This window comes from Elephantulus edwardii, unplaced genomic scaffold (assembly GCF_000299155.1).
Source record: "Elephantulus edwardii isolate Elephantulus edwardi_28Jun2011 unplaced genomic scaffold, EleEdw1.0 scaffold00092, whole genome shotgun sequence".
Lineage (NCBI taxonomy): Eukaryota > Metazoa > Chordata > Mammalia > Macroscelidea > Macroscelididae > Elephantulus > Elephantulus edwardii.
Window position 1 is genome coordinate 3,130,687 of NW_006399842.1, and position 17,866 is coordinate 3,148,552.

Here is a 17,866-nt window from a genome sequence, read left to right on the forward strand (position 1 = left end):
TCTTTTGCATTTGAAGGAACGAGAAAAGGGAGGGGGGGGAGGGCGGGGAGAGGGGTGCAACAATGAATGAATGGAATTCCAAAATCTCTGTAGATGTTACTGAAATGAAAAATAAAGAAATTAAATAAAAATTTAAAAAAAAACCACAACAATTCCCATGAGGTCAGATATGTCCCCCATACTCCCACACATCTTTCTACTCATCTCAACACCAATCTTAAAGTTTTGGTGCACCCAAAATCTGATGTGATAACTCACAGACCATACAGAGCCAAGTTGGAGAGGTAAAAAGTTAGCATTCAGAATAACAGAAACCATTAAGTTGTTGTGTACCATCACCTTCCAAAATATGTAGGCAGACACATTAGCCTCAAGCCTTAGGGTGTTCCCAAGTTCTCAGTCATTCCAATATTGGCTTTCCTTTCCAGGTTGTCAAAAAAAGTTCTTGGTTCTGCCAATATTGGCTCTCCCAACCCTCAAAGTGCCATCGCATGACAGTTCTCCAGTTCAGCCATGGCTCTTTCTGCTGTCCCAAAGTATATCTTACATTTTCACCAGGGTGAGGAAGTTCTCTATTTTCTGTCTGGGGAGAGTTCTGACTCTTCTGGCTAAAGCTATTCAATTTATTCACAAGACTAACCAATCCTCTTATAGATTGTTGAGACTGGCCAGTCCCCTTGTGGAATGATAGGTAGCCAGTCCTTTTGTGATAGGCCAACATGCCTCATTCACATAATCCTGCCCATCCACATGGTTCAGCCATTCACATTTAAATAATCCTAGAAAAGCCACATTGAAAGACAAGTTCCATAGTATCAAATCCTTCCTTCTGCCTTCAACTCCTGCTAAACGACTGAACTAATGTCAGTCTCTATAATTTTGCCTTTTCCAGTATGTCATGTAAGTGTATTATAAAATATACAGTTTTTTAAGTCTGGTTTCTTTTCTTAGTGTGATGCACATGAGATTCATCAATGTTTGCATGTCAGTGCTTTATTTTTATTGTTGAGTGGTATTCCATTGTATGGAGGATGATACCATTATGAATATAAGCACTGTAAATATTTATATATTGGTTTCTGTGTGAATATAGATTTTCATTTCTCTTGGATAAATATCTCCGAATTTTGGAATTGATGGAGCATATGCAGTAACCAGAAATTCTACTTGTAGATATTTATCCAAGAGAAATGAAAACCTGTATTCACACAAAAACCAAAGACACAAATGTTTGAACCAATAAGCTGCTCTGTGGGAAAATGATATAGCACTCTGTTCCTATAAAGGGTATCAATTTGAAAACCCTTTGGAGGAAGTTCTAGTCTGTCCTATGAGGTTGCTATGAGTTAGAATCAGCTCAGCAGATTTAGTTTGGTTCAGTAAGTTTTTATGGTAAATATATGTTTATAAGAAACTGTCAAACTTTTCAAAAATCTTTAGCATCTTGCATTATCACCAGCAGTTTTTAAGATTTCCACTTGTTCCACATCCTTGCCAGCATTTATTATTTTTTAAATTTGTTTAGTTTCAGCTATTCAAATAGGTGGGTACTCATTACCTTTTATTGTGTGGTTTGCTCTCTGACTTCCTTTCAATATATTTTTTTAAATGTTTGCATTGTATATGTAAAGAATAGAATAGCTTGGGGCCAGCATTTCTTACTTCTGCATACTATTACAATCAGACTATGTGTTAACTTTCTAGAATTGTGATACCTATTTCATATGCAGGATTTTATTTGGTCAAATATTGAGCTCTAAGTTCATGCAGACAAGTAATTGTGTATTTGTGAAGAGTCTAAAATATAGTACGTTGTTATTGGTGTATACTGTCAAGTTGGAACCAATACATAGCTGACCCTCCAGTGGGTTTTCAGAGGGAGTAATCACACCAAAGGAAATTTCCCATTCTTCTGTGGAGCAGGTGGTGGATTCAAACTACATGCCTTTGGGCTTGCAGCACAGATTCTTATGCATATACAAATATTGAGAATAGTAACATTATCCTATTTAGTACCCAGTTTGGATTGGGCTCTTTGTCACATTTACTTTTCAAACAGACCACAATTAGTACAGAAAGGAAAAATAATGGAGAGGAGGTAAACTAAGAGAAGGAAGTTCATTTCTGGGGAACTGAGCAGACAGTATATTGATATATTGGCCTTAGGATATAATGCAGGAAATAATAACTGTAACAAGTATGATGAATTAATAACCCCAGTTCATATACCTTGTACTTAATATTCTAGAGTCAGCTTGTTTTGCAGTAAGCATCCTGAGAAATTAAAGTTTCTTCATAATCATTATACATGATCCCTAGAAATTGACTTATAAAGTAACCATTTTTTCCAGATGAAAATACTATAGTATGCATGGTCAAATAAAGTAAGAACACTTATGTTGTTGTTGTTGTTATGTGCTGTCGAGTCATTTGCGACTCATAGCGACCCCATGTACAACAGCCCTAAACCGTGCTCTATCCTGTGCCAATCTCCTTATGAGAAAATTCTTTTAAAAATATTTTATTGCACATGGATCAATGGTGATTAATTTTATAAAACACTCTATGGAACACAATGTGAATAAAAGGATGTGTGAAAACAATGTATATAAAGGAAACACAATGTGTAAAAATTTTGTATGCAAGCTAATATAAAATAAAAAGAATGTAAAAAGAATTTGTGTGTTTATGTGTGTGTGTACGTGTACCGTCAAATCGTATTTGACTGGCACTGTAGGAGATTGCCCCTCCTTCTCCAGCAGAGCATCTGGTGGATTCGAAGCATGTACCTCTGGGATTGCAGTGCAGTTTCTTGCCACTAGGCCACCAGATCTCCCTTAAGAATGTAAAAATATTTTATTGGTTTGCATATAATCATATATGTGCACAGTACTTTGTACAGGTACTTTGTGTTTTATACAAGAATTTATATACATTATCTTTATGTATGTAATTGCTATTGTTCTATTATCACCCCCTCATTTCAAGTTCCTATTGAACCTTTCCCGTTATTTCACCAATCTTCCAATCACTAACCTCTGCTTCCTCAGTGATTTCCCTCCTTCTCCTGTTTCTGCCCCCCTTCTATCCTACGCTACATTAGAGTGTTCAGGAAAACTTGAGCAGGTTGACACTTTAAAAACCTCCTTTTACAGATACTTAATAACTTGATAACAAAAAAATCTATTTCACTCAAAATTCATTGCTACTGAATAGACTCGGACTTAATGATGATCTTCCATTGTGTTTCCAAGGCTATAAATCTTTCAGTGAGGAGAGTGGCCTTCTTTCTCCAATGTCTCAACTGATGGACTTGAACCAGCGGAAACACATGGCCTATTGGTTGATAGTGCAGCACTCTATGGCAATACCATCAAAACTCCTTTCACTGTGTTATATGAAAGTTACAGGTAGCAAGCATTGCAGTGAATTTACAGTAGGCACATTAGACTTCGAGTTATGGAGGAATGAGTTTTACTTGTGTCTTGAAATATGGAATAGGTTTGAGTATGTGGAGTGGAGAGGAAATCCTAAGAAGCACAGAATGACTAAAGATTCAGACATAGAACTAAAGAGAGAATGGTCAGGAGGGATAATGGAGAGCTAAATTGACTACTGAAATGCTAACCCACGGGAGACTTGGATAGTATTTAATGTTGTCCAGAAGAATTTTACAGAAAATATCAAGTGTTTTCATCTTAGGTGGTGTAGTGCTTGAAACACTCAAATGTGAACCAAAAGTTCAGTAGTTTGAATCTACCAGCTGCTTCAAGGGAGAAAGAGAGAGCAGACTCTTCCCATAAAGATTTACATTAGAAACTCTTTGAAACAGTTTTTTCCTATACAATTGCTGTGAGTCAAAATTGATTCAATGGTTGTGTGTTTGTCTGTTTTAATAAGAAGATAATACTGCTAATCTTGCATTATTCACTGAGTACACCAATTAGTTTTTTAATGGAGGTACATTAATAATAATAACATAAATTCTTGGTCTTCATTACCTTCATTTCCTTTACTTGAACTGGTTTTGCCCCTGTCAACACAAATTTAATTAGTTTAATTTATGATGAAATTTGCCTAGCAGGAAGAATTTAGATATGTATTCAAATTGTCAGATTTTAGAAGAAAAGTTATCCTAAGCATTCTGGTCATTTTTGGTGGAGTGAAGGCCTTTCTATAAAGTTGTCATTGGTAGGATTGTAGACCACTAAGCATGGTATAAAGACCACATGTATACACATACTCACAGAGTAGAAATATTGTGATACTCTGACAAAGAAATGTCATGTTGTGATGTTTAGTGAAAATAAAAATTTTTATTATGATGAGAAATTGATTATTAGTCTATACTTGAGTCTTAAAAATAATCAGAACTCTGTTTTATGACTAATTTCACTATCCCAGCTTAAATATGCATAAATACTAAAAATAATCTACTAGCATATACTTACTCCTCTCTAACATTTACAAATCAAAAGGGGTGTGGAGAAGGACACTAAAGCAACTGAAGAAAGGTGGGAGGTGGAAAGTGTGTTGTGGTTATGTGCCATCAAGTTGACTATGACTCATGAGACCTTGTGAACAATGAAGCTTGCCCTACCCTGAGCCAACCTCATTATTCTGACACATCTGACCCCACTGCCACAGTCACTGTCAATCCATCTTGTTGAGGGTCTTCCTCTCTTGCACTTCCTACCCTTCCAAGCCCGCTATTGTTTTTCTCCAAGTACTGGCCCCTTCTGACAGTGTGCCCAAAGTATGTGATGTGGAGTTTCACCATCCTTGCCACCAAGGAGCACCTTTGTCATGATGCTGCCTATCGGTCTCAGGTGGTGATGATTTTTCTTTCCTTGATGTTGAGATGCAATTCATATTGAAGGCTGTAATCCTTTACCTTCTGCAGTGAGCACTTCAAGTCCTTTTTACTTTTGGTGAGTAAGAGTATATTACCTACATAATGCAGGTTGTTGATGAATCTTCCTCCAATCCTGATCCTGTAAAGTCCAGCTTCTAAAATAATCTGTCCAGCATGTAGACAGAAAAGGTATGGAGAAAGACACATCCATGATGTACTCTTTTCTTGATTTTGAACTCCTTGCTCTGTTTGGAAAAAGAGGTAGAGTTGGCTAAATGAGAATTTCTTTGTTGAATTCTTTCTCATTACCCAAATGGATAAGTGGTTTGTGATTATAAAAAGAATTATGAAGCTTATTTCTTTGAAAGAATAAAGAGGCAAATCTTTAAGACTCTGGATTTGTACTGCTGGCAAAGTTTGTTATTGTTGTTGTTATATGTGCTATTAAATCATAACCAACTCACAGCTGACCCTCAAGCAGGTTTCCAAAAACTGTAAATTATATGGGAGGAGATTGCCTATCTTTTCCCCCTCAAAGCAGCCTTGGATTTGAATCACCTGCCTTTGGGCTGGCAGTGCAATTCCTTATGTGCTCAGCCACCAGACCTCGCTAGTTTTTTTTTTTTTAATTATCAAAATTAGTTTTGACGATTACTTTTATAAGCTAAATATTTTTCAGTATAAAGTAATTTTATGTTTGTTATTTTTAGATCCCATCGAGTCGACTATGACTCAAATCAACCTTACGGACAACAAATTTGAAACCTGCCCTTCTCTGTGCCTTCTTAACATCTCTGCCACATTAGAGCCCATTGTTACAGTCACAGTGTGAATCCATCTGATTGAGGGTCTTTCCATCCTTTACTGACCCCCCACTTTTCAGAGCATGATATTCTTTTCCAAATATTGACCCCTTTTAACATGTCCAGAGTATGTGAGACAAAGTTTCACCATCTTCCCTCTAAGGAGCGCTCTGGCCCCCTCTCCAAGATGCATTTGTTTGGTTCTCTTGGCAGTCTTCAGAATATTTAGTGCTCTACTCCAGCACCACAACTCAAAGGCATAGATTCTTCTTCTGTCTTCTGTATTCAACTATCAAGCTCTCAGATGAGAATTGAAAAGACCATCACTTGGCTCAGGTGCACCTGTCTTTAAATGGACATTCTTCCTCTTCATTTTGGTGAGGCCCCTGACTTTCTCAGTGCAACATGTCTTTTAATTTCCTGACAGTTAGTACCAACATTGTTGATTGTCAACTTAAGTAACATTAAATAACTGAAAATTTCTATCTTTGATCTTTGGATCATGATATTGCCTATTGGCCCAGTGGTGAGGAGTTTTGTTTTCTTGATGTTGAGATGTAATCCATATTGAAGATCCTTCATTTCATCAAGTGTTTGAATTCTTTGTTGCTGTTAGCAGGCATCTGCATAATGCAGTTTGTTGGTGAATCTTCCTTTGGTCCTGATGTTACATGATTTTATTAAGTCCAACTTCCCAAATGATTTGTTCAGCATACAGATTTAATGAATATGGAGAAAGATATAGCTCTGATACATACCCTTATTGATTTTACACTTGATCTTAGCCAAAAGGCCGAGAAGCGATCCCTTATTGATTTTAAACCATGCACTGTTCCCTTGCTCTGTTCAGACAATAGCTTTTTGGTCTGGGTATACGTTTCACATGAACGCAATTAAGTGTTCTGGAATTCCCATTGTTCTCAATGTTAGCCATAAATTGTTATAATCCACATAGTCAAATGCTTTTACATAGTCAATAAAGCACAAATAGACATCCCTCTGGTACTTTCTACTTTCAGCCAAGGTCTATCTGGCTTCTGCAATGATATCCCTGGTACCACAGCTTCTTCTGTATTCAGCCTGAAGCTGGAAGCTCTGTCAATGTTATGTTTTAGCAATTTTTTAAATAATCTTCAGCTTGATTTTACTTGCATGTGCTATTAACAATATTGATCATTTACACATTCCGTTGCATCATCTCTTTTAGGAATAGGAACAAATAATAGGTCTCCTCAAGTCCATTGGCCAGGTAGTGGTCTATTAAATTTCCTGACATAACCTGGTAAGCATATCCAGGGCTCTGTCTTTTCTTTGAAATATATAAATTGATATCCTATCAATTCTGGGATATTATTTTTCTCCAGTGCCTTCAGTGCAGCTTATACTTCTTTATTATCATTGGTTCCTGATCATATGCTGCTTCCTAAAATGGTTTGTGCCAGGCAGTTCTATTTTACACAGTAACTCAGTGTATTCCTTTCATATTCTTTTGATGTTTCCTGGATCATTCAGGATTTTGCCCAATGTCATCTTTTAGTATTGCAACTCAAGGCTTCAATTTGTTTTAATTCGTTTTTTCAGCTTGAGGAATGCCATTTTATATAGTGAGTTACTTAATCAGAAATTTAATTTGTACCACAGATGTCTCTGATATCTTTAAAACTAGGGCTCTAGCTCTTTAAACACAGTGATTACTCCTAAAATATATGCAGGGTTTATTTTTTCTGTGAGGAGTCTTGATGGCCTAGCGGTTCAGTGCTTAGCTGCTGACAGGTAGGCAATTTGAACCTGTTTGCTGCTCTGTTGGATAAGAAGGTGACAAATGATTTTTGTAAAGATTCTATTCTTGGAAATCCAGTAGGGCAGCTATGCTTTGACCTACAGGTCACTATAGGATGGAATCAACTTGTTAACACACAACACAACATATCATCAGCTATTGATGTCAGTTACATATACTTGTACATACTTATGTTTTACCAAACTATTACAAAAAATACAATAAACCAGCAAAATTAAGAACTTGTGTAAAGCAGACAAATCTTAGAGAAAGAAAACTCACATATTTTCCACTAAAATGTGCTATAGAAAAATGGTATCTTTACTCTGTCAAAAGAGTCCTGGTGTCATAGTGTGGAACACATTGTGGTGTTAACCAAAAGGTTGGAATTTTACTCCACTCTCTGCTCAGCATGAGAAAGATGGAGAGTCTTCTCATGGAGAGTTGCTATGGGCCAGACCGACTCAATCGCTCAGTCACAATGAGGAGTAGAATAAGAAGGAGCACTCATAGCAGTAATACCTCCCTGTCAAAGGGGAACAACTTGTAGGATCTGGGGAACAAGGCAGCTCATCAGGTTATAGCTCCCAGTGTTTTCATTGTACTTTACTCTTCATAAAATGAAAAGAAACTGTCGTAAAACCTGAATCATAACTGACACTTATCTGTGTCTTTATATTAAAAGGAAAAAATTTAAGAGTTTCTAGATCTATTCATTGACAAATAATTAAGGTAAGAATATATTTTGTTGTCAGTCTCTTGATTTGTGAAACAGAATGAAATTGTGTTTAGTTTTTTGTTTTGAATTTGGATTTAACTTCCTAGAATGAACCTGACGTTTTTTCACCTGGCATTTATATTCTCATTTCCTAATTTTAACATCATCTTTTCCCCATAGTGGTGGGTTTGAACTGTTGACTTTTTGATTATCAGTGAAGGGCTTATCCCCTTTGCCTCTAGGATTCTTTGAACTGTTTATAGTTCTGTATATATTACCTGTGTGTATTTCCAAGCTTATGTAAACTAAAAAGAAGGTGAATTGAACTGAAGTTAATTTTGTTCATCTTTATAAAGTTTAATTGTGAACCTTTGTGAAGAGAAATACAGTAGAGTTTGTATTATTAATCAGATATAAAATCTTATTTGATAATATTTCTTTTCTTTTTTCCTTTGTAGAGTATGTGTGTAACTGCTCTAGAATTGGAAGCCTGGATGTGAATCGCTGCAATCATACCACAGGACAGTGTGAATGTCAGCCAGGCTATCAGGGACTTCACTGTGAAACCTGCAAGGAGGGCTTTTACCTGAATCAGACTTCCAGCTCTGGGCTCTGTCTACCATGTGACTGTAGTCCAGATGGAGCCCTCAGCAAAATGTGCAACAGGTAAGCAGAAGAAGGTGGAGAAGGAGTTAGTTTAACTAGAGACAAGAAGTGCTTGTTTTCAAGGATCAGACTAATTTTAAAATAAAGAGAGATCATCTAATGAAAACTAAACCCCTTATTGTTGAATTGGTTTTCATAGAGATCCTACAGGACAGAGTAGAGTTATCTCATAGTTGCCAATCTTTACAAAAGCAGACCGCCACATTTTTCACATATGGTGTGTGTGTTGAGTTTGAACTGCTAATGCTTCAGTCAGCAGCTGAAAGCTTAACCGCTGTGCCACAAGTGCTCCACAAAGAAGAGTCAGATTTACAAAATATTTTGTGTTGTTTTATTCCTTCACTTTGTTTGCTATACTTAGCAATAAGATTAAAAAGGCTTCCAATTTAGTGATTAAGTTCTTCATAAGCACCTGAGTCATGACCAATATGCGAAAAAATTGAGGAGCCCAGTCTGATTTCTGGAAGCACTAACTTCTAGACATTTCCAGTAGAAATACTCTTTATTTATTTACCTATCAGTGGAGTTTAAGCAAACTTGGTCTCTGTGTTACTTTTCCTTTGACAAAAATTCTAGATGTGTTTCTTTGGACAACTGAAGCTTCAAGTGATAATGTCCTAATTTCTTTAACTACTGGCAGAAAGACTGATTTTAGTCTATTCAGTATATTTTGGGGACCAAAACAAAATTAATCAGGAATTGTGTAGAAATTATCTTTGATAGAATATATTGTTTAGAAATGACTTAGTTTTAGAGGAGAAATGCTGTATAATCTGAGGATTTGCTATTTAGCACAGTAATATTTGGTGAGCTCTAGTGGCCTAATGGCAAGGAGTTGTGCTGGCAACACAATGGCACCCAGTTTGGATCCACCAGCTGCTCCTTGGGAGAAAGATGGAAAGTTTCCTCCTGTGCAATTTACAGCCCTTGAAAATCTGCTAGAGGAACAGCTATGAGTCACCTCCAACTCAACTGCACGTGGAAAGAACAACAACAGTAAAATTAACTACTCTTGACTTCATATGAGGCTTTTAGTTTTTTATAGGCCCCAAGTGTCAAGAAAACCAAATAAGCAATGCTATGAAATGAAATTAAATAAGGCAGCTTGAAATGACAAAGCAAAATATTACAATGAAATGTGCAAGGAGTTGGAGTCAGAAAACCAAAAGGGTCGAATTCGCTCAGCATTTCTTAAGCTCAAGGAACTGAAGAACAAATTCAAACCTCTAGTTGCTATAATCAAGGATACTTTAGGCAGAATATTAAATAATCCAGGAGGTATCAAAAGAAGATGGGAAGAATATACTGAGTCATTGTATCGAAAGAAATTGGTAGACACAGAAGAATTTAACAAAACAACATATGAGCAAGAGCCTATGTTGATGAAGGAAGAAGTTCAAGCTGCTTTGAAAGAAATAGCAAAAAATAAGGCCCCAGGAATAGATGGTATACCAATTGATATATTTCAGTTAACAGATGTTGCCCTGGATGTGCTCACCAAGTTGTGCCAAGAAATCTGGAGAACAATCACTTGGCCGACTGACTGGAAGAGATCTATATTTTGTTCCCATTCCATAGAAAGGTGACCCAACAGAGTGTAGAAACTACAGAACAATATCATTGATTTCACATGCAAGCAAGATTCTGCTGAAGATTATGCAAAAATGACTGGGACAGCACATCAGCAGAGAACTGCCAAAAGTCCAGGCTGGGTTTAGAAGGGGTCCTGGTACTAGGGCTAATGTTAGATGGATCTTGGCAGAAAGCAGGGAGTACCAGAGGAATGTCTATCTGTGCTTCACTGATTATGCAAAAGCGTTTGACTGTGTGGATCATAACAAACTGTGGCTGACTTTGAGAAGAATGGGAATCCCAGAACACTTGATCATGCTAATGTGAAACCTATATTTGGATCAAGAAGCAGTCGTCAGAACAGTGAGGAAACACTGCATGGTTCAAAATTGGGAAGGGCGTATGCCAGGGATGTATCCTGTCTCCATACCTTTTCAACCTGTATGCAGAACAGATCATCTGGAGGCTGAACTCTATGAGGAGAAATGTGGCATCAGGATTGGTGGAAGATACATAAACAGTCTGCGTTATGCAGATGACACAGCCCTGCTTGCTGAAACTGAGGAGGACCTGAAGCGCTTGCTGCTGAGGGTCAGGGACTGCAGCCTTCAATATGGATTGAGGCTCAATGTCAAGAAGACAAAGATTCTCTCTACTGGACCAATTGTCAGCATCAGGATGGATGGTGAAGAGATTGAGATTGTTCACAGCTTTAGTTTGCTTGGCTCCATGGTCAACACTCTTGGCACCAGCAGCCAGGAAACCAAAAGGCGTATGGGAAAGTCTGCTGTTAGGGACCTCTCTAAAGTACCCAAGAGCAACAGTGTGTCTCTGGAGACAAAGGTGCCATGGTCTTTGCAATCACTTGTTATGTATCGGAGAGCTGGACCATGACTAAGGAGGATGGAAGGAGAATTGATGCTTTTGAACTTTGGTGTTGGAGAAGAGTGCTGAAGGTGCTGTGGACTACTAAGAGAACCAACAGATTCATCCTGGAGAGGGTTAAACTGGGCTGCTCCTTGGAGGCAAGGATTCTGAGCCTTCATCTGACATACTTTGGACATGTAAGGAGGGACCAGTCCTTGTAGAGGGACATCATGCTTGGGAGGGTGAAGGGCAGGCGCAGGAGGGGAAGGCCCTCTGGGAGATGGATTGATTCGGTGACTGGAGCAATCAGGATGAGTGTGTCGGAGACAGTGAGATTGGCACAGGACAGAGCAGAGTTTAGAGCTGTTGTACATAGGGTCGCTATGAGTCGCAAGCAAGTCGACGGCACATAACAACAACAACAACAACATGAAATGAAAAGAGTGAATAGAAGCTTGGTATGTATCAAAGATCTAACATTTAGCAGTTCTTTTTCTTAGAGAAGTCATTAGTTTCTCCAAGTCTTAATTTCTTCTCAAAGTTGTTGAGGTTAAATTAATTGGTATACATAAAGTGCCTAGTACACATCATTCACTAAATTCTCATTTGCTTTTATTTCAAAGTAATATTGTTGGCTTAAAGAAGGAAAAGCTTTGTAAGTTTGTCTAGCACCTTAGAAAAAGTATTTTATACTTTGTTGTTGTTATTGTTGGTAAAGTCAGAACTAAACCATAGCTGACCCCCTCTGGCAGGTTTCCAAAGGCAGTAAATCACAAGGGAGGAGCTTACCCATCCTTCTCCCTCAGAGCAGCTGGTGGCCTCTAATTGCATGATTTGGGATTGTAGCACAACTTCTTGCTCCCCTCTTATAACAGAGCTCCCACTTTATACTTTAGCTGTAGATATTTTGAACATTTAATAAATCATATTATATTAGAAAACTTAAAAAATTAGTAATAAATTTCATTAAAAAGCTTATAATTGCAAATTCAATAATGATTTATTTTTTGATGCTTGGTGTTTTAACGTAATTATTTATCTTTGTCCTTGTAACAACTCCTAGTAACCAAAGCTAGAAAGACAGTAAGTGGTAGAGTAGGAATCGCAAATCAAATCTTACAGATCTAACTTCGATATCTTTACTACCACATTGCATGGCTTCTGTAATAAGAACAAATGTATAATGAATCTGTTCTTTGCGGGTAAGAATATAGTAGTTGCTTTTCTGTTGTTTCTTCCACTCCCCAAACATGTCTGTACACTTTATATTCAGAAGGTTCACATTCCATACCATTTTAAAAGATGAGCTATGGATAAGTTTGTTCATTCTAGTCTTTCAAGGAATGTATGTCTTTTAGATTAGTAATTTACAAAGACATCTGCCTTGAGTAATTTTGGATAATAGAAATCATTTACCAATAGGTCAGTTACCTTAATAGAGGACTGAGAAATAAATAAAATAGTAAGAGAATTTAGGATGTGGGGGAAACAGCAATACTAATACTTATATAGGGTCTTTTTTTTTTTCAAAATTCTTCCACAATTATGTCTGATTTATCTTTTTTCGTAAGAATTCATGGCATTAAGTGAAATAGTTCAAAATAAATTCAAAACTCAAACTCACAGCTGTCAAGTCTGCATTGATTCACATCTGCAGCTTACTTTCCAGTGGGTTTCAGAGGCTGTAAATCACATGGGAGGACATTGCCCATCTTTTTCCTACAGAGCCATTGGTGGATTTGAACAAAGGGTTAGAAGCTTAATTAGCCTAACAAAATAATGAAAATACACGAGACTAGGAATCTAAAGATCTGCAACATTAAATAAGGTAATAGGGGGAAATCTTGCATTGCATTTCAAATATAGCTGAAAGAATGTCAGAATATCAAGTAGACAATTTGAAAGCAAACCCAATGTGAACAAAAACAATGTGCATCAAGTTACTGCATACAAAGCAGCTTTTAACGGCTAATAGTAATTTCTTTTGATAGAAGTGATGTTATTTAGCTCTTTCGAGATCTGCTTTCATCGGGCCCCCAGGAACCTCTGCTCGTCTTGGGGTGCGGTGGGGTGCACCTAAGGAGCCCGAAGGAGCAGGGGGTTCTGAGCTCAGGGGCTCCGAGAGGCGGAGACTGAGCTGTGACTTCACTTCTCTCCTCCGGGTCGCAGCCATGGCTGTGCGCTACCCTATGGCCGTGGACCTCAACAAGGGCCACAAAGTCACCAAGAACATGAGCAAGCCGAGGTACAGCCGCCGCCGCGGTCACCTCACCAAGCACACCAAGTTCGTGCGGGACATGATCCGGGAGGTGTGTGGCTTCGCACCCTATGAGCGACGTGCCATGGAGCTGCTCAAGGTCTCCAAGGATAAGAGGGCCCTCAAGTTCATCAAGAAAAGGGTGGGGATACACATCCGTGCCAAGAGGAAGCGAGAAGAATTCAGCAACGTCCTGGCCGCCATGAGGAAGGCGGCTGCCAAGAAAGACTGAGTGTGCCCCACTGTCCCCCAAAGCCCATCTGATGTAATAAAGTGTAACCAACAGTAAAAAAAAAAAAAAAAAGAAGTGATGTTATTTAAACATTTGGCTTCTTAACATGGGAGTTTGTTACTTCTGTAGAGGTGTTCTACTGTGTTTTAGTTACACTTTAGGAAATTGGTTAATAGGTTTTGATTGACATATGATGATTTGTAATGTGTTTAAAATACTGGAAAATAGATTCTTTGCTAGTACTTTACATAGAATATCTGATTTTCAGTAAATGATATTGATGTTTAGCAGGAGGTTATACGATACTTATATTATTTTTATTGCTTTATGTGTACTTGGACTAAGGTGCTCTGGTATGGCACTCTGGTGACTTAGTGGTAAGGGATTGCATGGCCAATGCAAAGGTACTCAGATTGAATTCACCAATTGCTCCACAGGATAATGATAGACAGTCTCCTCCATTGTGATTTACTGCCTCTGAAAACCCACTGGAGGATCAGCTACAGGTCAGCTCCAATTAGACAGTACACAGTAACAAGGTTGTTGGACTAAGAAATATCAGCCTTCTAATTAAAAAAGTTTAAAAACCCCCAAACTTGCTTAGCTCCACAGTTAACACACTTGGTACCAGCAGTCAGGAAACAAGGAGATGTATTTCCCTGGGAAAATCTGCAGTTAGAGACTTCTCTAAATTATGGAGAATTACTCCAAATTAGGAGTAATGATGTCAGTTTGAGGACTAAGGTGCATCTGATTCAGGTCATAGTCTTTCTGATTGCTCGCTGTGCACCTAAGAGCTTGATGATGAATAAGGATTACAGAAAAAGGAAAAAAAAATTGACACCTTTGAGCTGTGGTGTTGGAGAAGAGCTCTGAACATCGATGGACAGCCAGGAGAACAACAGATGTAACTGGAGATAGTGCAGCTCGGGTGCTCTTTGGAAGCATGAATGATGAGGCTTTGTCTCACATACTTTGGGCATGTTGCTTGGAGAGGACATGATGCTGGGAAGGATGGAGGGTCCATGAAGGAGAGGAAGACCCTCAACCAGGTGGATTGACACAATGACTGCTGCTATGTGTGTTAGGAAGTGTGAAGATGGCGGAGGATGGAAAAGGGTTCAGGTCTTTTTTTCATAGGGTCACTGTGAGTCGTATTCAACTTGTCAGCATCTAACTATAACCACAATCAAAAAGTCATCAGTTCAAATACACCACTGTCTCCATGGGAGAAAGATGGCAGTCTCTTCTATAAAAATTTACAATCCTAGAAACCTAATAGAGGGTCATTATGAGTCAGAATTTATTTGATGTTAATGAATTTATGCATGAACTACATTTGTACTTCCTAGATTCCATTATCCAGATTTTTTACGTACCCTCTAATTTTATATTATCTAATTAATGTCAAGATCATAACCACAGCTTTCTCCTTTGCAGTGCCCAGGAGAATCAAACTACTGACCTTTTGGTTAGCAGCCAAGCACTTTAACCACTATGCATCAGGACTCCTCTATCCACCATATTAGCACAGTATTTTTCAAAATATCAACTATGTTATTGGGCAATGAGAGTAATATTTTAGAGGAATTTCTTCTAACTGCAAACTAGTTATCAGACCTTGACCCCAGTGTGATATAGCTCATGCTTTATAAATAAGCTTTCTTATTGAAACTCATCCCTATTTTAGCTTAATGGGAATTGATAACATCAGTGAATCAGTCTTTCAATAGAGAGTTACCATTTGCAGTATCTACTTTATTTCTGTTTCTTTGTGTTGGGCATTTTTTAGTAAAAACAATATAGCTTTTGCTTTTTTCAGTAAACTTCTAATCCATGTAAGTTAAAGGACATAAAACTAGTACAAGATAATATGAAACAGTTACAAGTATATACTCATTTTTTTAGCAGTTTGGAATAAAAAAAGATCAGGAAAAAGGTGAAATTAGTCCGGAAAGATTTCCATAAGGGGCAGAACTGAAATTTGCTTTACATTATGATTTGAAAGAAGATGACTTTATCATGAAACAAGAATTCAAGTGAATTTTCTAAGATTATACAATTAATGTGAACTTTGATCTAACACCTACTCACATTCTTTTGTTTGACCTTTCTGTTCTCAGATTAAAGTAGAAAAGTAGACTCAATTCTGTCCTGTCTGTCTCTCATACATTGAGTGTCCACGGAATGAACAATTAGCTTTTTAAAAAGTCATTTCCCTGTGCTTGCTTTATACGCAGATATTTCAGTGGGAGTTGCCCCAGTGAGGGTAGAATTTGGCTGCAGGAGCCAGATGTGGGTTGAGCAATGTCTTTGTGTGCAAACACAAAGATCTTTATGTACTGACAGATGGCCACCCCCTCACATCACCACTGGTGTTCCAACATGTTTAATTGGGAAGGAGTTCGTTTAAGTTGGTTTATGCTTTGGAAAATATTTCCAATGGGTTTTTGATTCATATTTGGACATGTGCTTATTAAATGAATGGCAACATCAAATAGCATTTCAACCTCATAGTATAATGCCGAATGAAATCTCGAAACTCTTAATATAGAACTTGAACAATTTCCAGGGCTGACTATGCAGACAATTATATACTGATGTGAGATGCTTTTAATGTATTCATAGTTGGTAAATATACAGGTGCATAATTTTAGATTGTCTCAATAAGATAAAAACAGTTTAGTAGTAGTTTAATGTCCTTTTTTGTGTGTGTGTGTGTATGTGTATGTAAACACTGTGGTTATATCTATATACTGTATTTTGAAATATTTGCTGCTTTGCATTTTTAATTATGGGAATGTGCTCCAGGGCAGAAGACAAAATTTTAATTACGAAATACACTGAAGCTGAAATAAATCTCAAACAGAAAGATGACAAAATACCTTCAAGGGTATTATGCACAGAGCTCTAAAAATAATCTCTTGTTTAATACTCAATAATAACAGCTGCTTTAGAGATTCTTTTTCTTTTATTTTATACTGGTTTAAATACAAAGTTCATAAAGTTCATATACACTGTTTTTCACATTGGATCTATCCCCTTTCTTTACTCATACCTCCCTCCACCCATCAAATTGTGTGACCCTATGATCACTTTAGAAATTCTTCTTTACTACTTTGTCTGTAATTCTGGAAAACCAGAAACTGGTCATCTAAATAGCACAAACAAATAACAGTTGAGAATAGATTTATCATATTATTTACTCTTAGTTTTTTTCCACTTAATAAATACACTTGTTGACTCTATATAAAAAACATTATCTTTGTTCTTCAGAATTTAGTGCAATAATAGACACGCAAACAAGATGAGTATTCACAACATGTTGAGGAGGTTCTGGTAGATATTTAGAATGGAAGTTACACTTGAGTTGAGATCTGAAGAGTAAGTAGAAACTTCCTATGGAAAAAAGAAGACATCTTCAATAGTTTTAAAGTGTTTCACTGTTTCTAGAAGGCAAAATTTGGTGGTGTTAAGGAAGAAGAGATGAAGGTGAGCAGGGAATGATAGAAAAGACATCTATTTATAACTACAGTTATAACTCCAACAGCTAGAACAATGTTTGACTCAGGGACTATTCGGTAAATACTTGCTAAATTAACAGAATGAGTTAAGGAAGAGAAAATGAGGACAAGCAAGGAAAAGTCTTATGTGCCATGCAGGTGAGTTTATCCAAAGAAGAATATTGAACAAAAGGTGATATTAGATTTGTTTTTCAGAAAATTCTATCAAGTCTTGTGAACCTAGGCAGGAAACCAAGAGAAGGCTATTGTAATATCCAAGCAAGAGAAGTTAAAGGCTTGACCTAAGGCAGTGTTGTTGATATTGACAGTGGTGCTAGAGAGCAGGGAACCACTGTAGTCTATTTGGAAGATAAAATGACAAGATTAGAAGTTCTTTTGTTTATAATGAATTAGAAGGAGACACATACACAGAGCAAGATGACCTCCATTTTTCTTTGTGGCTTAGATGAGGTAAGTGAAGAGATAGTCCATTAATTGGGCAAAGACAATCAACAGGAAAAGAAGCAAGTGGGAGAGAGATGATGACAGATTTTAAACATATTGATCTTTTTTTATTATTAAATTTTATTAGTTTTAATGAACATTTACAGAG

General features: G+C 37.3%; 1 protein-coding gene across 1 annotated transcript in view; it reads left to right on the forward strand.

The window, feature by feature from the left end:
• MEGF9 (multiple EGF-like-domains 9) overlaps positions 1-17,866 on the forward strand; it is a 141,818-nt gene that overhangs the window by 48,968 nt on the left and 74,984 nt on the right. Inside the window, exon 2 of the mRNA XM_006890695.1 lies at positions 8,615-8,822. Coding sequence (XP_006890757.1) covers positions 8,615-8,822 — 208 coding nt within the window. The remainder of the gene's footprint in view (positions 1-8,614; positions 8,823-17,866) is intronic.